This window comes from Fringilla coelebs (genome assembly GCF_963513975.1).
Source record: "Fringilla coelebs genome assembly, chromosome: 3".
Lineage (NCBI taxonomy): Eukaryota > Metazoa > Chordata > Aves > Passeriformes > Fringillidae > Fringilla > Fringilla coelebs.
Genome location: NC_140030.1, coordinates 74,118,181 through 74,134,489, shown reverse-complemented (window position 1 = coordinate 74,134,489; position 16,309 = coordinate 74,118,181). Strand labels below are relative to the sequence as shown.

Sequence of the window (16,309 nt, the reverse complement as noted above, 5' to 3'; positions counted from 1 at the left end):
GTGGATCCTTTTTTGTTTGCCAGGGGCCCCGTGGGGTCCATTTTTCATTGAGAAATCCTTTTCACAGTCCTAGATAGGCCTAATCTCAGAGTCCTGCAGATGCCTCCCAGGCAAGAAAGGGAAGCTAGGACAACCTCACAGGGCTCCCACAGCACAGCTCATCAGGGCACCCAGGCAAGACCTGGAGACCAACAGGGTTTGGGGCTTGTTCAGAGCCATGGATGCCTGTTTTCACTGTTACTCATTGGGCAGGTAAACGGGAATCACTTCAGTTTTTCTCCCTTTCCACTCAGCTCACCTAATTATTAATTTTGTGTCGGCAAGGAACTGCAAAATAACACCGACATGGGGAGCAAGGAACATCTTTGCTTCACTTCTGGAGCTCTATGGCTAGATTCCTTGGAGAAAGATTTGGGGTTTGTGTGTAATTTGTGAGTAATTTACTTCTGAAGTTAATTATTCCTAAAAGTGAAAAATTGCCCAAAAATGTTGGGAAAAGGAAGCTTTCCTTTTTATCTTAGTGTGCAGTAAAATATAAAAATTCTGGTAAAATTCCAACCATATGACTATTATTTTAAAGTGATACCTTCGAGATAATCTCTCCATTTTCATGCAGACTCTCCAGAAAGACATCTGTATTTCCTCACATTAAATGATAGGAAATGGAAATAGACCACAGTTTTAAGTAGGAAGGTTATGGAGATTTATAACTCTCTTATATATTTCTTATGGGTAATAAAATGCAGGGGAACTATACATAGCAAATGGGGGGTTTTTAATTTTTAATCCCAGATACATACTACTCTTGGTGCTTTCTTTTTTTTTTTTTCCCTTGAAATTTTCCTCCTCATAATTTCAGTTTCTCATCTAAAGTTCAAAATTTTCTCTACCTGAGGTGTGTAATGATGAAGTAGCATAGGGCTTTAGCTGGATGCAGATCGTTTCTTGGGCACCTCATGATGCTTAGGACAATTACTTCCTGGTAGCTGTATGTCTTGCTAAATTCTGTGCTTGTTCAGAAGAAGCAGAAAGAGAGAAATTCATCTGAGCACTTACTGAGTTCACCTTCTCCCTAGTCCCAGCTTTTCAAGAGCTCAGAAGATAAAGCAATACCTTTTTTTTTATCTGTCTTTGTTTTGGCTGGCATGTAGTGGCATCAGATCTGATTAGGGTTTTTTTTGGCAGCATGTTTCAGGGTGAGAAGCTCCTTCTTTTCACAATGCCAAGGATGATGCCAAACTCATAAGCCTTCCTGTCTTGGCATTGGAGAGATGAACAATTAGGTCAGGTTCAGTGCACTTTGTGTTAAAACTAGAAAGAAGTGCATTGAAATCCACAATGAGAATATTTATGTTAAAAATCCTGCCTGGGTCTTAGAACAGACTTTTCGGCTTGTCATTGTGGAATAATTAATACATATCTAATAAAATAGACAAGCATCCATTGCTGTCTCATTTTTGTTGTGAAGAATGTTTCTGCAGTCACCATTCTCACTCCAAAAACTCCAAGTTACTGTTTTGGGGTTCATGATGGTTGAAAGAGATTCAGACACTTCCTGATTGTGATACTGGATTTTGTGTATGTTATGGAGATGTTGCAGTCACTGCCATTTCACAGCAGCAGTGGAAAAACCCCAGATATAATGAATCAGCTAGGATCTGAATATCCTAAAAAGGCAGAACTTTCTTTTCAGTTTTGGGTGATTTGTATGTCCTTGCTGGGGAAGGGGACCACAGAGCAGTTTTCACACGGGAATAGCATTCCTACAGCATTAATTTCTTCTTTTTCCTAGTTTTTGAGAGTGGACCAGGACAAAGACAGAGAATGCAGCCTGGACTGTGCAGGTTCCCCTCAGAAATCACTCTGTGCATCTGATGGAAGAACTTTTCTGTCCCGGTGTGAGTTTCAACGAGCAAAATGCAAAGACCCTCAGCTGGAAATAGCCTACCGAGGCAACTGCAAAGGTGAGAAAATCAGTTTCCCTTGACCATAGAGAAGAATAATAGACTCTAAAATAGTGTTTGAAATGCCTGTGAATTGAAAACCGAGAGTGCTGGACTTGAAGAGTTTTCTAAAAGCAAGCAAGGTTGAAATCTGTTATTTCGATAACAATATTCTATCTAAAGATAAATTAATCTTGAGCCTTCATTAAAGTTGTGACTCTCAAACCCTCTTATTTTTTGGTAAGTCACTATTAAGGAACTTGCATGGCCAGGTCCTTGTTCAGAAGGACCACATCTATGACAGGTTCAGAGAAACTCTTACAATAGTTATCTTGGAAGGTTTCCTGTCTAGTACAATTTGGTATTTGAGATGGTCAATTTAAGTCTTGTATTTCCTAACTGCAATCAGGTAGTGTGGCAAGGGTGGTGGTGGTAGGGTGAGTTGAGTGAGAAAAAGCAAAAAACCAAAAAAATACATATGCATGGAGCCCTCACAGGGCATTCCTGCCTATATCATCCACTCCTTTACTTCTGATCTCTGTTTAGAGAATTTCAGTGACATGCAGCCCAACAAAATATTTGCAGTTAAATCTTGAAACTTTTAGAGCAGCATGGTGCTAGACAATGCAGTTCCTTACTGAAGTGTAGGGCGATTCCCAACACAGTGATTTTTCTAAAATGTAAGAATAGCCGTGGTCATAAGGATTTACTTTTCCCTCTGTCCCAAAGAAAGTGGCAGGGAGTGGAGGTAGGGGGTGGGAGAAAGAAAACCCCAGGGACCACACCAATTCAGCCTGTAGGAGGCAATTTTCTACATCATCTCTCTCCATTAGCTCCTGCAAACCTCTGAAGCATCAAGACTGCTTCAAAGAGACATTCTGTCTCATCTTCTGCCTGGATGAAACAGTATCCTCATTCTTCAGCCCTTTCATAGTAAACCATTGTACTACGTGATGGATCTATTTACTGTGGTGGGCAAGGATAACATAATGGAGCCACCTGAGCCAAAGCTTTTGTTACACTCATGAACGACAGAGACAATTATTGTGCACTTGGTATTTGCTCATTTTATACATTAGAGCTTTATGGAAATTAGTTTTGAGTGGTTTTCTTTATTGTTTTTTATACCGTATTGAAAAAACAACCTGCAAGAAATTTTCTTCATTAAGATGAGAATTGCTTTACTGAAGGTTTCAGTAAACCTGTCAAATTTTTCTGCAGTCAGTAGCTGCAATTTGGAGAAGTACTCATTTGATGTTTATTTATTAATGCATACAGTAGAATTGTAGAACTGGAATTGGACACCTTAGGCACCTTAAATATTGCTGATAGCAGTTACACATCATGTTCTCTTCAATCAAATGTTTTTTCCTTTGATTGGTAATAAACAGATATTTGCCAATAATGCACTTAGTCAGTATCAGCAAGAGACGAGTGCTCTTTTAATTTTACGTTTTCATGGTATTTCTTATGCAGTAAAGCAGTCTTAAATTTTGAAGTGACCAGTGTCTTTATTCCTACTTAAGTCTGTGATCATCAGATATATTTCAAGCTGTAAAAACAAGTTTTAAAGAAGAAGAAGCTGATTCATTGGCCTAGCTGCTGTTTCAGTTTTAGCATTGCTAGAGATAATTCTGATAGTCATATCAAACATTCTCATAGAGCCAAGGAACAATGCTCTGATTAAGACCTTTTGAGCCAGTTGCTTTTGATTGGTAAAATTTGTTGTTGCAGGTGATGCTTGATCAAAAAGCAGAGGGTTGTTTTAGTAGGGCTAACCAAAAAGTGATGTATCATTAGAGAGCAACTTTCAAGGTTTCAGAATTTACTTTTATTCCATGTAGGAATGAAAACAGATCCTTTTGGAAGTGTTTGTCTGTACCCCTGAAAAAACAGACACTCACCCTAACTTCCCATTAAAGCATTGGTTTTGAAACAAGTTTTGAGCTTGCAGGGAAAAGGAAAAGAAACATGCATGTTTTCATGTGAATGTTCTGAAAGGAGAAAAGAGGTGATTCCTGGTATAGACTTCACAACTTTAAATTTGTGCTGTGATAATCATCCACCATTGATCAAAAAAGACAATCTTAAGTCTGTCTCCTCCTGTCTTCCAAAAAACGTCCTTATTCACCTCACAAAAATCTTCTCTAAAAACCAAGTATTTCCAGGTACCATTTTAATTAATGATGACTAGCTCTTTGTTTGGTTCAGTCTATTCAGTAGCAATCTAAAGACTTTGACAGTTTATGTTGACAGCCTTTTGGAATAATTTTGAGTCCAGCATTTCTTGTTTAGATATTCAGAACTGTGATTTCTTTTAACATCCATAAGGAATTTTGAATTACTACCAGACTGATGTCTGCTTTCTCTGTTTCTTTTTTCCTTCAAAAGGCAAATTTATATTTATATCTTTTTTCTCTTTTTCACCTGTTCTCAACTTTTTTCTCATCTATTTGGTTTTAAAAACTTACATACTAAAAAGCACAAAGGGATAGTTTGCTCTGTGTTGGATGGTTCCCTTTCTAATTCAAGTTCCATTCACAGCAAGAGTGCTCAGCCCAGGCAATTCTTTAGCATTGCAAAGGAAATAAATTTTAGATCCTAGATCTTAAAAGATCACAGTAAAATGTCAGCATTTAATCAAATTTCCCCTTGTACTTCTGTTCTAGTTCCTGATGGTTGCAGCAGAGATCAAAACAGTTTAAACAAACCTGAAAATGAGTGAACCCTGAACCTTCCTCTCATTTCTGAAAGACAACCCATCTTTAACTAAACAAGCATTGAAACAGACTGTTCTGTTAGCTTTTTTTTTTTTTTTTCTGAAGGCATTAATTTTATGATTTTTTAAGTTCATTTCCAACCTTTGCTGGAATCCATTGCTAAGAAGAAGTTAAAATCTTATAAAGTTTCCAGCCTATTTTTGGAGTTTCTAAGAGCTCAAATAATCTGTGTACACTGTAGATGAACATTCACATTTTTGGAGACTTTTCCAAACAAAATCTTAATTCCAAAGTCCTGGAGATTTGCCACTTGCTCGACACAGGCATTTACTGTGCAATGAGATTACGAATCTAATAAATAAATGTATGTTGACAGCTGAGAAATACTACTTGTGTTGTTTAGCAGTTAGGAAGGACTGTTAAAATATCACCTGTGATGGGGATCAACTGCGTGCACACACAAATGCTTCACAGTAAATCTGGCCCGTCATAGCCAAAGGAACAAAACACACAAGAAGTGGAAAAGCAATATAATTGCTTTCAAACTCCTCAGAAAGAAACAGATACTATGTCTGCAGGAATTAATTAAGCAATGTAAGACAGTATGAGCGCCAGGCAGGTAAGGTGATAAATGCTGCCTGTTGTGCTTTGGGCCATGGCCAGCTGTGCTCTGCTGAGGACTGTATCTATGTGGCTCAGGGAAAAGATGGGCCAAGGACTTTTCCATGCAGGCAGCATGCACAGAGGTCCCTTCTTTTACAGGTTTAAGGCTGTTCAGCTTTTTTTTTTTAACTTTCTTTTTCTGTTTCACTTTTTGTTTCCTAAATAGCATTAAGAATACAAATTTCATTTCTTGGTATGTTTTTAAGTGTATATACCCCAGTAATATAATTGGGGCCCTGGAGACTAATATTCTGTATGCATTAAGCAAGTCGCTCAGTAATAATATTTGGTATTCTGGCATTGTGATCAATGAAAAAACAAATTCATATGTATCTTGCCAGCATACCTCTACCCTGACACAGAGTTCTTAAAATATCCCAGCTGGGGCACTTGGATTTTGTGGCTTCTGTACCAGTACTTCACTGAAATGCAACTTCTCTAATGTCTGGAGTTTGGATACAAATTGCCAGCCCCTATATAATCTCCACTGCCAGCTCGCATTGCATTTGCTTACTTCACTATCATCACGTAACAGCAGCCTGGGTGTGTAAGCAGCTGCTGAACAGGACTTGCACAAATCTCTGAGTGGTCCGTTCTAGAAATGGCAATGTAGGACCTTTACACAGTGATATCTAATTTCTGAGGGGCTTAATTTAATCTGTGTAACACTGAGTACATACTTAGTATTTGCAGTGATGCACTGCTTTGTGAGTACACCAAGGAGAGCCGTCACACGGAGTAATGTCCTTATTGTTCTGTAGATATGTAGATTCCCTTTCTTGATTGAAAATCCTAGGTAGGTCATGTTTAGCTTAATTCATTTATGGTATCATCTTAAAGAGCCTCACTCTTTAAAAATGCTGTTCTTTTATGAGCTATTATAGATATAACAAGTCTTCTTTCTCACAAGTAGCATAAAGAATCAAAGCACATCAAAATATGAGTGAAATTTCTCATAAAACAGGTATTTTACAATTTGATTTCCTTAAAGAAGAAAATGCTCAGCATTTGTTTTTTTAAATTAGGGCTTTTGGGAATAGTGTAAAGTTTCACTCATTTAAACTGTGATTATAATGAGTCAATGAATGGATTAAAAGCATGCCTAAATAAATTGAAATTTCTGCCTTTGGATAAACATGCTAAGAGGATTTTTTCCCTTTGTGCAGAGAATGAAGGCATTGCTGGGCAGTAGTTGCCTTGAGACCACAAGTTAATTTTGGTCCCATAATTAATGAATACAAGCATAATTTGGAGAGACATTACTCTTGCCTATTAGCTGGAGAACTGGGTTGTAAAAGCTGGACGTGGTTTCTGAGTGCACACCTTTTCCAGAATTCCCATGGAGGCTGCCATCCCGCTCAGGTTTGCCTGTGAGCCAGGCGGGCGTGAGCTTGACGTGTGCTGGCAGTGCCTGAGCATGTCCCTTAGCTGGAGTGTGGGCAGGGACCTCGGCTTGGCCAGGGCACCTGCTGCCTGGAAGGCAGCCCTGCGGGATGTGTTTGGGAGGTAGAACACGCTCCCAAGATGTTTTGTTTGGAGAGAGAAAAAAGAAGCGAGTAGGTATGGTTCTTTTTCTAACTGAAATGAGTGAAAGTGGGACTGGGCCAAGGTGTCAGTCTTAAAAATAAACTTGAACAGAGTGAGACTTTGGACAGTCTGTACCTTCAAAACAGGAACAGGACAGTTTTCACGTGTTCTCAGCTCTCCCTTTTCACCTCTCCTTTTCTTTTTTCTTCTCATCTTTAACAAGGAAAAACAAAAAAGAATTATGCAGGCTTTTTCAGTATTTCAAAAAACATATTTAAAAAAAATATATTGAGAAGTGGTACTAACTTTGGGATTATTGAAAATAAACTTTACAGGAGGAAGATTGATTACATGGCAGATTTTTGTCTTAAAGTACTTTCAGCTAGGACCCGTCTCCTCCTTTTTCAGACATATTTTATCACTGTAGGCACTGTGTTTAATTTGTAGGATGACTTCAGGTTTCCAGACTGTGATGCTGGCAATCCTGAGGCAAACGCTTGTCAGCCCCAGCCTCAGTTTGGTTTTGAGTCTTCATTTATATTATGTGTCAAGATGTTACGCATCAGTCCACTTTAGTAAAAGTGGTGAGAAACAAAATATCCAGCATGGTGAAAAAGATATCTACATAGAGAAGTTACAAATTATGTTATCTCTAAAACAAGTGGAGTTGGCTTCTGATTATGCTTTCTAGTATTTCATGGAAAGGAATGAAGTTTTAAGTACATTTGGAATATTTTTGTGGAATATTCTTTGCTCTTTTAAATGTATCTAGTGGTACTTAGAACACAAGACAATTAACACTGGGATAGTATCCACAGTTTTCTGGAGATAGAGTTTATCTCTTTTTAAAATTATTAATTTTTATCAATAATATTTCTCCAAGAAGAATTTGCTGAAGCCAGACTGCACAGAAATAAGGCATGTAAGAGCATTCTTATGTACAAAAAATGGGTCTTCATAAAATCAAACATGCAATGCAACAATTTGATTTGAAAGTAATCTTTTTCTGTTTTTTTGGGGGAGTTTTCATTTCTGCTCTTGTATTTTCAGTTTGAGTTTCAGATGGCATATAAAAATGAAGGTCCTAAAAGAAGTGGTGAGTGCTAAAGCAATAATACTGCACCAAAGACTAAGAACCACAAACCTTTGCAAAACTTCTCAGATTTCAGCGCAAGAATTAGCAAAATAGACTTCTCCAAACTATCAAATCTCTGCTCTTCTCAGAAAGCCAGTGTAGCCTTTGGCATCTAAAAAATTAGAAAGCTGTGGCTTTAATTTTTCTTGAAGTATTTGGTTCAGTTCTAATCAGACTGTATCTCTCCAAATGCGACTGTTAGCAAACTGAAATAGTGTGCCAAGAGGGAATCCAGGACAGCATTCCTTATTTTATCTTAGAGCTTAGATATCTAAATGGCTGTGTGGTTGCTAAATGTAGGGGGAAAAAAGCAAAAGCAAAAGCAAAAAGAAAACAACAAAGAAACCCCACACTGCCTGGCTCTGACTCTTAGATGCCAATAGAGCAGAGTTTAGGCTGAGATTGCTCTGCTGTTTTGTTTGAATCCAGAAAGCAACTATAAAAATAAATAGTGAAAGAGTTGGCCAGCTCTTGTCACGAAGCAGCAAGTCATTATTTTATGGTTGTGTCAGGCTAAATGTCTGCGCTGACATCCTTTCCAACCCAAGAGACTAATATCCCTGCATTTTAAAACTGATACTTTCAGCATGTATAGCTTGCTACGTGTTTCCTATCACTAGAGGCTACAGCTTTTTATCTGCTTTGCTGTTAGACACAATCAGTTCTTTACAATATACATTGACCTAGGTCAAATATAATGGGAAATTTTCATGAGCGGTTTATTCGATATAAACCAAGTGGTGTCTTGTGCTCCAAATAAAATTTTGGAGCTAAATTAACTGCAAAAAAAGACTGTTTGACTTTTATCATATCCCTACCAGTTACCAAAATGTTCAGCAGTGGGAAAGGAGCACAGAAGCAGAAATAAATTCTGGTTTGTAGGACAATTCACTAAAGTGCTCAGGTGAACAGCTAACTTGAAACAGCTTGTTGCACTGCATGTTTCTAAGTTTAAGGACAAGGGTACACAGGTATTCTGGCAAAATAGAGGTGCAAAGGGAAACAGTGAAATGCCTCTGGATTACGTGTATCTACACTAGGTCTGGTTGTTCACATCTATGTGACTTTAGAAAAGATTTCTCTTTAGTGTAAGAACAGCTGACTGTGGGAAGCTCTCAGGGAAACCTTAAAATGATTAAGTTAACCACTTTATATATAGTTTTTACAAAGTAGTAAATGTTTCTGATATGTTCCACAGAATATTCCTTCTATAATAAAATAAGTAAGTAAAGGATGAAGAGTATTTTTTGCATAAATAAATAACAAGGTTGTGTCAAGCACAATAATCTCTTGCAAAGCAAGCGAAGTTTGCTCCATGAATTGGGACTGGAAAAGGTATTTTTATTCCTACTGTGATACATAGCAAACCAAAAAAAACTGGATGAACTAAATTGAAATCTTTGCAAGAGATTTATCTATACTTTTGGCAAGCTGTTTACTTTTCCATGAGAGAATCTGGGTTAGAACTCTCTGTAGAGCCCCAAAATGCCTGTAAATCAATAGTACTGAATGTCACCTTAGAGATGGTGTTTACACCCTTGAGGAGTTTGTGCCATTGTTACAATGATAAACTTCTACTTTACAGTAATAAACTTCCCTCTGTTTGATATATTATTCAAGGATTAGCCAGCAGAGTTGAAGCTGGTGCATGTTTTTTCCCTGAAGCTCAGTGTTTTCAGAGCTGTACTGTTGGAAATAAAGCATAAAATGAGATTAGTTCCAAGTCAGGCTGGTGCTGTTTGTGAGGTTAACTCTATTTCCAGAATTTCCTGTTGACTTCAGTGCTATCTCAGGAAGGTCCTGCAGCAATGTAGTGGCACCACTTCATAGGTGAAAGTTTTCCCTGTTGCACAGAGAAACTTAGATCAGAGTTAAGATGACTTTTTATTTTGTTTGTGCTTTCTGGTCACCGGTCTCTCCTGGAAGTCAGAATTGTCACTAGGGCAATTCAGAAAGACCTGCCCAAACAGCTAAAACTCAGCACTCTCTTAAGTCCTGAGTACTTCTGTCCACTCCCATACATTCATTTTTGTCTTCTGTCGTGCTCCTCAAGATGTGTTCATCTTATTAAACCTCTGGTTGCTTTTGCAGTCCAGGTGCTAAGTCACAGAGGTACAATCAACACATTGGCCAACATGCAATGCTAAAATGCCATGAGACTTGTACCAATCCAATTTGACAGCTAACAGAGTCCCAGTGAGCTGATTTAAGGTAAATTCATGCTCAATTTCTATGCCAGGAGATATTTTGTTTTCCGATTCCCCACAAGGCTGTGGGATGTAAAAGCCCATTTACCTGGAGTTGAGAGGATAAAGTTTTGCTGAGTTAGTTATTGACACAATTCCAAATTACAGCTGGACATGCATATCTGCAAAATTAGTTCTTCTCATTGTATGACTATAGGCAAATTAGGCTGCGTTTCAGCCAGATTTTAACAGCTCTTAGAACCTAATGGCCTTTTCACCAGGTCATATACCAGAATCCAGCTTGAGCCTGCTAGCTTCCCTATTAATACTTTAGTTAGGAAGAGAAATATAGTGGGAATTCTAGTAAGAAACTTATAACAGTTTCAAGCCCCTTATTTTTCCACTAGAAAGTTCCAAAAATTTAAACAAAAACAGATTAAAAAAAAAAAAAGAAAGCTTTGCTGCATTACACAGTGCTTGTCATCGTTCCACAACCTTGCAGCCTCAGTCCCCTCTGCTATCAGGTTTGTCACCAGAGGGACACTGCTCACCTCATAAGACTAGCCTGCTTTTGTCAGGGGCAAAGCTGAAAAGTCAAAAACTGTGGGCTGGTTAATCAACACAGAAGTACCGGGTCAGTCCTATCACCTTTCATTCTTGGTCTTAATTCAAAATAATCAGGGTCCATCCTGATCTGAATGATTCCTGTCCTAGATCAATAGCAAAGCTGAATCTGTGTGTGAGAGACTTTACTGTTACCCATCAGCTTAGATGTATTTATTTATTTATTGATTCATTTATGTAAACTAAATTCTGACAAACCACATAATTCTAGACTCATCCTATTAATCTGAGTTTCATGTGCAGCATTTCCTGCTCTTCTATAGGTGCACAGAGGAGTCTGTAGACAAGAATTGTCTGGGTGCAGTCAAAGGAGACTTTGTATAGTGAATCCCAGATTTGCCTTTGCTCAATGGTCATGAGCAATGGCCATGTTGAAGGTTTTTCTCCCTATAGATTAGGATGTCACCCATCACTTATTTATTCAGGAGGAGCTGCAAGTTTTCCCTACAACTATCTCTTGTCTGATATTTTGACGTTTCAGCCTTTCTTCAGTCATGTCAGGAAATATTTTTTTAATCTTTTTTTCAGCTGTTATTTTGCATAAATGTATAGCCCTTAAATGTCTTGAATTCTTTTTCTTTGGAAAAATTTCTGGAATTTATGCAACAGATTTTTAAGGCATTGCAACTAGGGCACAGAGGCAGATAATCAGATGGTGTAATCTTACAAATTTATAGAAAATATTATAATTTCTTTTCTCTTCAATGATCTCTTTTTTATTTGAAGGAACTTAGCTCCTCTGAATTAACAGTTCAATGGTCATTAATATTCTGAGCATGAATATTTTCATATTTTTTCTTTTTGTCTTGATCACCTGATTACATTTCTTCTGTCAGGTTTGGGCCTCAACTCTGTGTTATAATTATTCTTCTGCAATAATATCTTGGTAAAATAAAAAAAAAAAAACCAAAAAAACAGAACTGGAAATAATATTTTGACTTTACTCACTTTCAGATGCTTAACTTGATAAGAAATCTTCCTCATGGTTTTATTTTGTGTATACTGAAGCACAGTAATATCCAACAGGTTTAAAATGTTTCCATGGTTATATAATACAAAATAAGACTTCAAATGTGAATTTTATATTCCAACAAATTTGGTGACTGTTGATTTTAAAGCATATTAGATCATCCACGAATAGGAGGCCTTTAGAGCATCAGGCTGTTTAGGAACAAGTGGTGGACAGCTTTGGAGAACTTCTCTTCTTGGCATACTTTTATGATAATTCAACTATTGAAGATAATTTACAACTCTGCTGGTTCTTTACCAGAGACCTTATGCGATGGAATTTATATCACTTTTCCTTTTAGACATTTAAACCACATGTCATTCTAGAAAAACGAGGACACAGGTCCAACAAAGGAGTGATTTATTTTCAGTTAAAATACTAGCTACATTAAAACCACATGTTATTAAGTACTGTATAACCAAACCATGCTCAGAAGAATGCTTACGACACCAAAGCTTGCTTAAAATGACTCTTTTTTTTCCCCCCCAAAAAGACCTTTGGCAGTGCACACATTAACAGATTTTACCTGAGCTGCACAGTACATTAACTATACTTCTCCCTTGGAGGAAAAAAAAGCCTATTTAAGTGCCATAGTACTAATTAATTCAGTTCCTTATTATTTTTCTTTCTCACATTTCTGGATGCTTGAACTTCTCTGTCCCTTTCAGCTATCATTTCATCTCTCTAAGTTTCCCTCCTGAAACAGCTTAATACAATTAATTATGCTAAGACTGAAACATAGTTTTTCAAATTGAAACTATTTGTTTTTGGGGCATATTAGCAGCATGAACTCTCATAGTGCTCCTTTGAGAAGAGTAAAGTAACAAACAGAACTAATGCACATGAATCCAAGATCAGGAGGGAAATAGGAAGAATAGAATTAAGGGGCCCCAATTTTGTTTTCAGAATGCAGATGCTGAGGACAAGTTTCTGTCCTCATTATGCTGCACTTCCACACCAGATTGCTTAGGACTTGAAGGGATTTTTTAATGCTAATGTTGCCAAGTGAGTTATCCAAAGCTCAGTGGGAGTGACAAGTGAAGGATTTACCCTGTAAAAAGAAACTTCTGCCATTCCACTGTGTTTCCGAGCTGGTTCTGTGAATGTGTGTCTGGATCATACTGGCACAGAGAGGGTGCTTGCAGGGATTCAGCTGGCTCACCTGTGTGCTCCTAAGAACACAAACCTCGGTCAAGTGCTGTTGATTCACTGTTCATATTCTGTTTAATTTGCACCTTGTATGGACTAGAAAGGCTGTTCCCATGCTTTTGAAGAACTGCACAAGCATTAATGAATCACCACAACACCACTGTCTCACAGGTAATCACTGGACAGTTTTAGCCTTAAAATTGGATTAACCACTTTCTGTCAAACAGTCTTTAAACCAAACAGGGATAAGAAGCAGCAAATTTCTCTGCTCGTACATTTGAAATCATTCTAATTCAGATGTTACAGTCACATCTTGAAGTCATTAATACTACCTTAAGCTTGCCTGGTATTCTCATTTTTCCTGAAATTGCTTAGCTCAAGCAGATTCTGAAGTTCTGATTCTGCATCAGCAGCATGCTAAAATTTGTAGTGTGGAAGGTACAACAACTTATGCTGTGTGTCTTTTAAGCTCTTGGCTGCATAGCTGCCATAAAGTATATGTAGTAGACAATATAGTTTGTTAGACAATAGAAACTCCACTGAATTGAAGCTGGCTGGTTTGCTGTTTGGTCTCTTGGATGGAGACCTATACCAAATAACAAAGGAGATGGTGCAAGAGACCTCACAGTGGACAAAAAAGACCATGCGGTAGACTTGATGTCCCATGCTTAAATTATGAACTGTCACATTAAATTTTAGCATAATATGAATCATTCATGTCCAAAATTATTATTTAATCACCTTCCCAATAAGTTCCTGCACTGTACAATGTATATATTTTTTTATTTTACCAGCCTGGTGGTGACATCTGTAGTCACAGCTGAAGTTGCTTCCTAGCTGCAGTAAGTAGGGAGTACAAGGCAGCCGTGCTCCTGCTGCCTCCTTTGCCTTTTCCGAAGCACTAGAAAGCAGTTGTTGCCACCATCTCTGAAAGAACATTGTGGTGTGCAGTGTGGCAGCTATTGCCGTGTTAAACTGAGAGGAAAAGCTCTGTTTGGGCTTCTGCTCCTTGGTGGCATTTGGAACAGAAAGTTTGTCTGTCCAGGCATCTCTCAATTTCATTTCCGAGTTATGGATTATTGTCCGGACATTATTGTCCTGCATTGGTTTTTTTCCCTAAAAATAATGCAAGCTGATCATACATTTTCATTTATTAAAATTCTGATTCTCTTTGCACAAGTCTCAGGGTTGTCTGTTTCATAATATGACGATCACCTATCTTTTTTTTATATTGCATCATCATTACCTTTTCTCTTTCTCTAGATGTTTCCAGATGTGTGGCTGAGAGGAAGTACACCCAAGAACAAGCTCGCAAAGAATTTCAACAAGTGTTCATCCCAGAATGCAATGACGACGGCACATATAGTCAGGTTGAAAACTTTTCATTCAGTGTCTTGCATGACTGGAAGGTCAGAGTATGTGTGTTGAAAAGGCTGAGGAAGAGACAAATGTAATGACGGGAAATGTAATTTCAAAATTAAATGTAATTTGTACCAACACATCAAAAAAAAAAAAAGGAAGGAAAATCTGTGCTATTTGTTGAGTCCTTGTTCTCTTTTTCACAGTTGGCCAGCAAAAGAGCCAAACATTACCACTCTTCGTGTAATACACTCCCTGCTCTTCTAGGATGAGGCAGCTGAATCATTCTTTAGCCCCCTGAATACTCATCAGATGGTAAAATGCTTGGAATTTGTGATCTGTTCCTGATTTGAACCAGAAATCTTGCAACTGGAATCCATATCTTAAGTGTTAAATCATGAATCATACAGAATCCTTCTTTATTCTCTGCTGAATTTCTTCACAAGCATGTGGTCTGAGAGTAATTTTCTTAGATCATGGAATTCAGAAGGAACACAGTTAGAAGCTTATCCTGAGGTATATATTCCAATCATGATCCCCTTCCATCCCCTCTACACTGCATTTTGATCCTGGAGTTGTGCAGAAGACAACTTTTATTTTTTTAAGCATGATGAGGAAAGTGATATTGGCCCTTAGAAAATAGAATGCAATTGGTTTTTATGAGGAATTCCAAGAGTTTCCTTTCTGACAGCTTGGGATATGAATAATGTTGGCAGAAGCACTCTGTCCTGCTCCTTCAGTGGGTGGAACAATATGTTCTCTATGTGGGAAAAAACTCAGGATTGCTTGTTTCAGGAACAGTTTATGTGTCCCTTGAGGAGCTTCCCTGTGAGGCTTTTATAACACCTGCACCTCACTCGTCTAAGGATGTAAACAACCACATAGTTCAAGAGTTTTCTCTTCCATTTGATTCTGAAGGAGCTACCACACTTAGCTTGAAATGTGCTTTATGCTAAAAAATCATATGTAGGATTGAGATGGGGCCATTGTGGTTTATTGTTTTAGGTTTTATCGATGCCGTTTGCTGGATAAGTTTCAGTACTCACGTGCCATGAATGCTGCGGGATAACAGGCATGTGTCTGACAAGCTGCACTTGGTTCTTGTTGTTTCTGACAGGTTCAGTGCCACAGTTACACTGGATACTGCTGGTGTGTCACTCCCAATGGCCGTCCTATCAGTGGTACTGCTGTGGCCCACAAAACTCCCCGCTGCCCAGGTAAGTCTTGTTTGTCTGGCTAGGTTATGGTGGTATGTCATGAACAGCAGTTTATCCGTGACTTCTGATCAGACTTAAGCAAAAGAAGTTTTCACTGGAAGGGTGGTTCAGCCCAGAAACACGTGCTGGTGGAAGCTGTGGATGCCCCATCCTTGGGGTTTGGTAAAATTCAGCTGGATGAGGCTCTGAGAAAGTTGGTCTCAGAGTTTTGATGTAGCCGTGCATGAAGTGTGAGGTCTCTGCCACCCTAAGCCTTCCTTGATTCTGGGATCCATCTCCTTTATTTGTACATTAATCTAGCTATTGAAGGTTTTCTGCAGCGGTCATTTATACTATATTTATGTGTCCACATATGAAACCAGGTGACCAAATTGCCGATATGGCACTTTATGTTATAAACTCTCTTGCGCAAAAACTCATTGTGAAAACACTTCAGAGGAACTTGCATTTTCTGATAATTCAATATTTAGAGTACAGGAAAAAATGTAGTGGGAATGCCCATTTGTAACATAGCCCAGTGAAAGAACTCCCACAGCAAATTCCACAAATGACCAAATCCAGAGGAGAAATAATAAAATAAAACCATTAAGAGCAAAATGAAAAAGTTGCCTGCAGAAATTAACTGGCAAATCCAACTCATTGCCTTGCAGGCTGCCTTTTGTCTTTCATCAGGACAATTAACAGGTTCTGTCTTTCAGGGGTTTGCTTCTGACTCTATTTCATTAACACTTATGATAAATACAAATCCCAAGTGTATGAATGGTTGCTAGAATCGCT

At 38.1% G+C, this 16,309-nt stretch overlaps 1 protein-coding gene across 1 annotated transcript in view; it reads left to right on the top strand.

The window, feature by feature from the left end:
• Positions 1 to 16,309, top strand: part of SMOC2 (SPARC related modular calcium binding 2) — a gene marked incomplete at both ends in the record, with an annotated part of 136,958 nt that overhangs the window by 42,808 nt on the left and 77,841 nt on the right. The window contains 3 exons of the mRNA XM_084202185.1: positions 1,793 to 1,964; positions 14,220 to 14,326; positions 15,433 to 15,532. Coding sequence (XP_084058311.1) covers positions 1,793 to 1,964; positions 14,220 to 14,326; positions 15,433 to 15,532 — 379 coding nt within the window. The remainder of the gene's footprint in view (positions 1 to 1,792; positions 1,965 to 14,219; positions 14,327 to 15,432; positions 15,533 to 16,309) is intronic.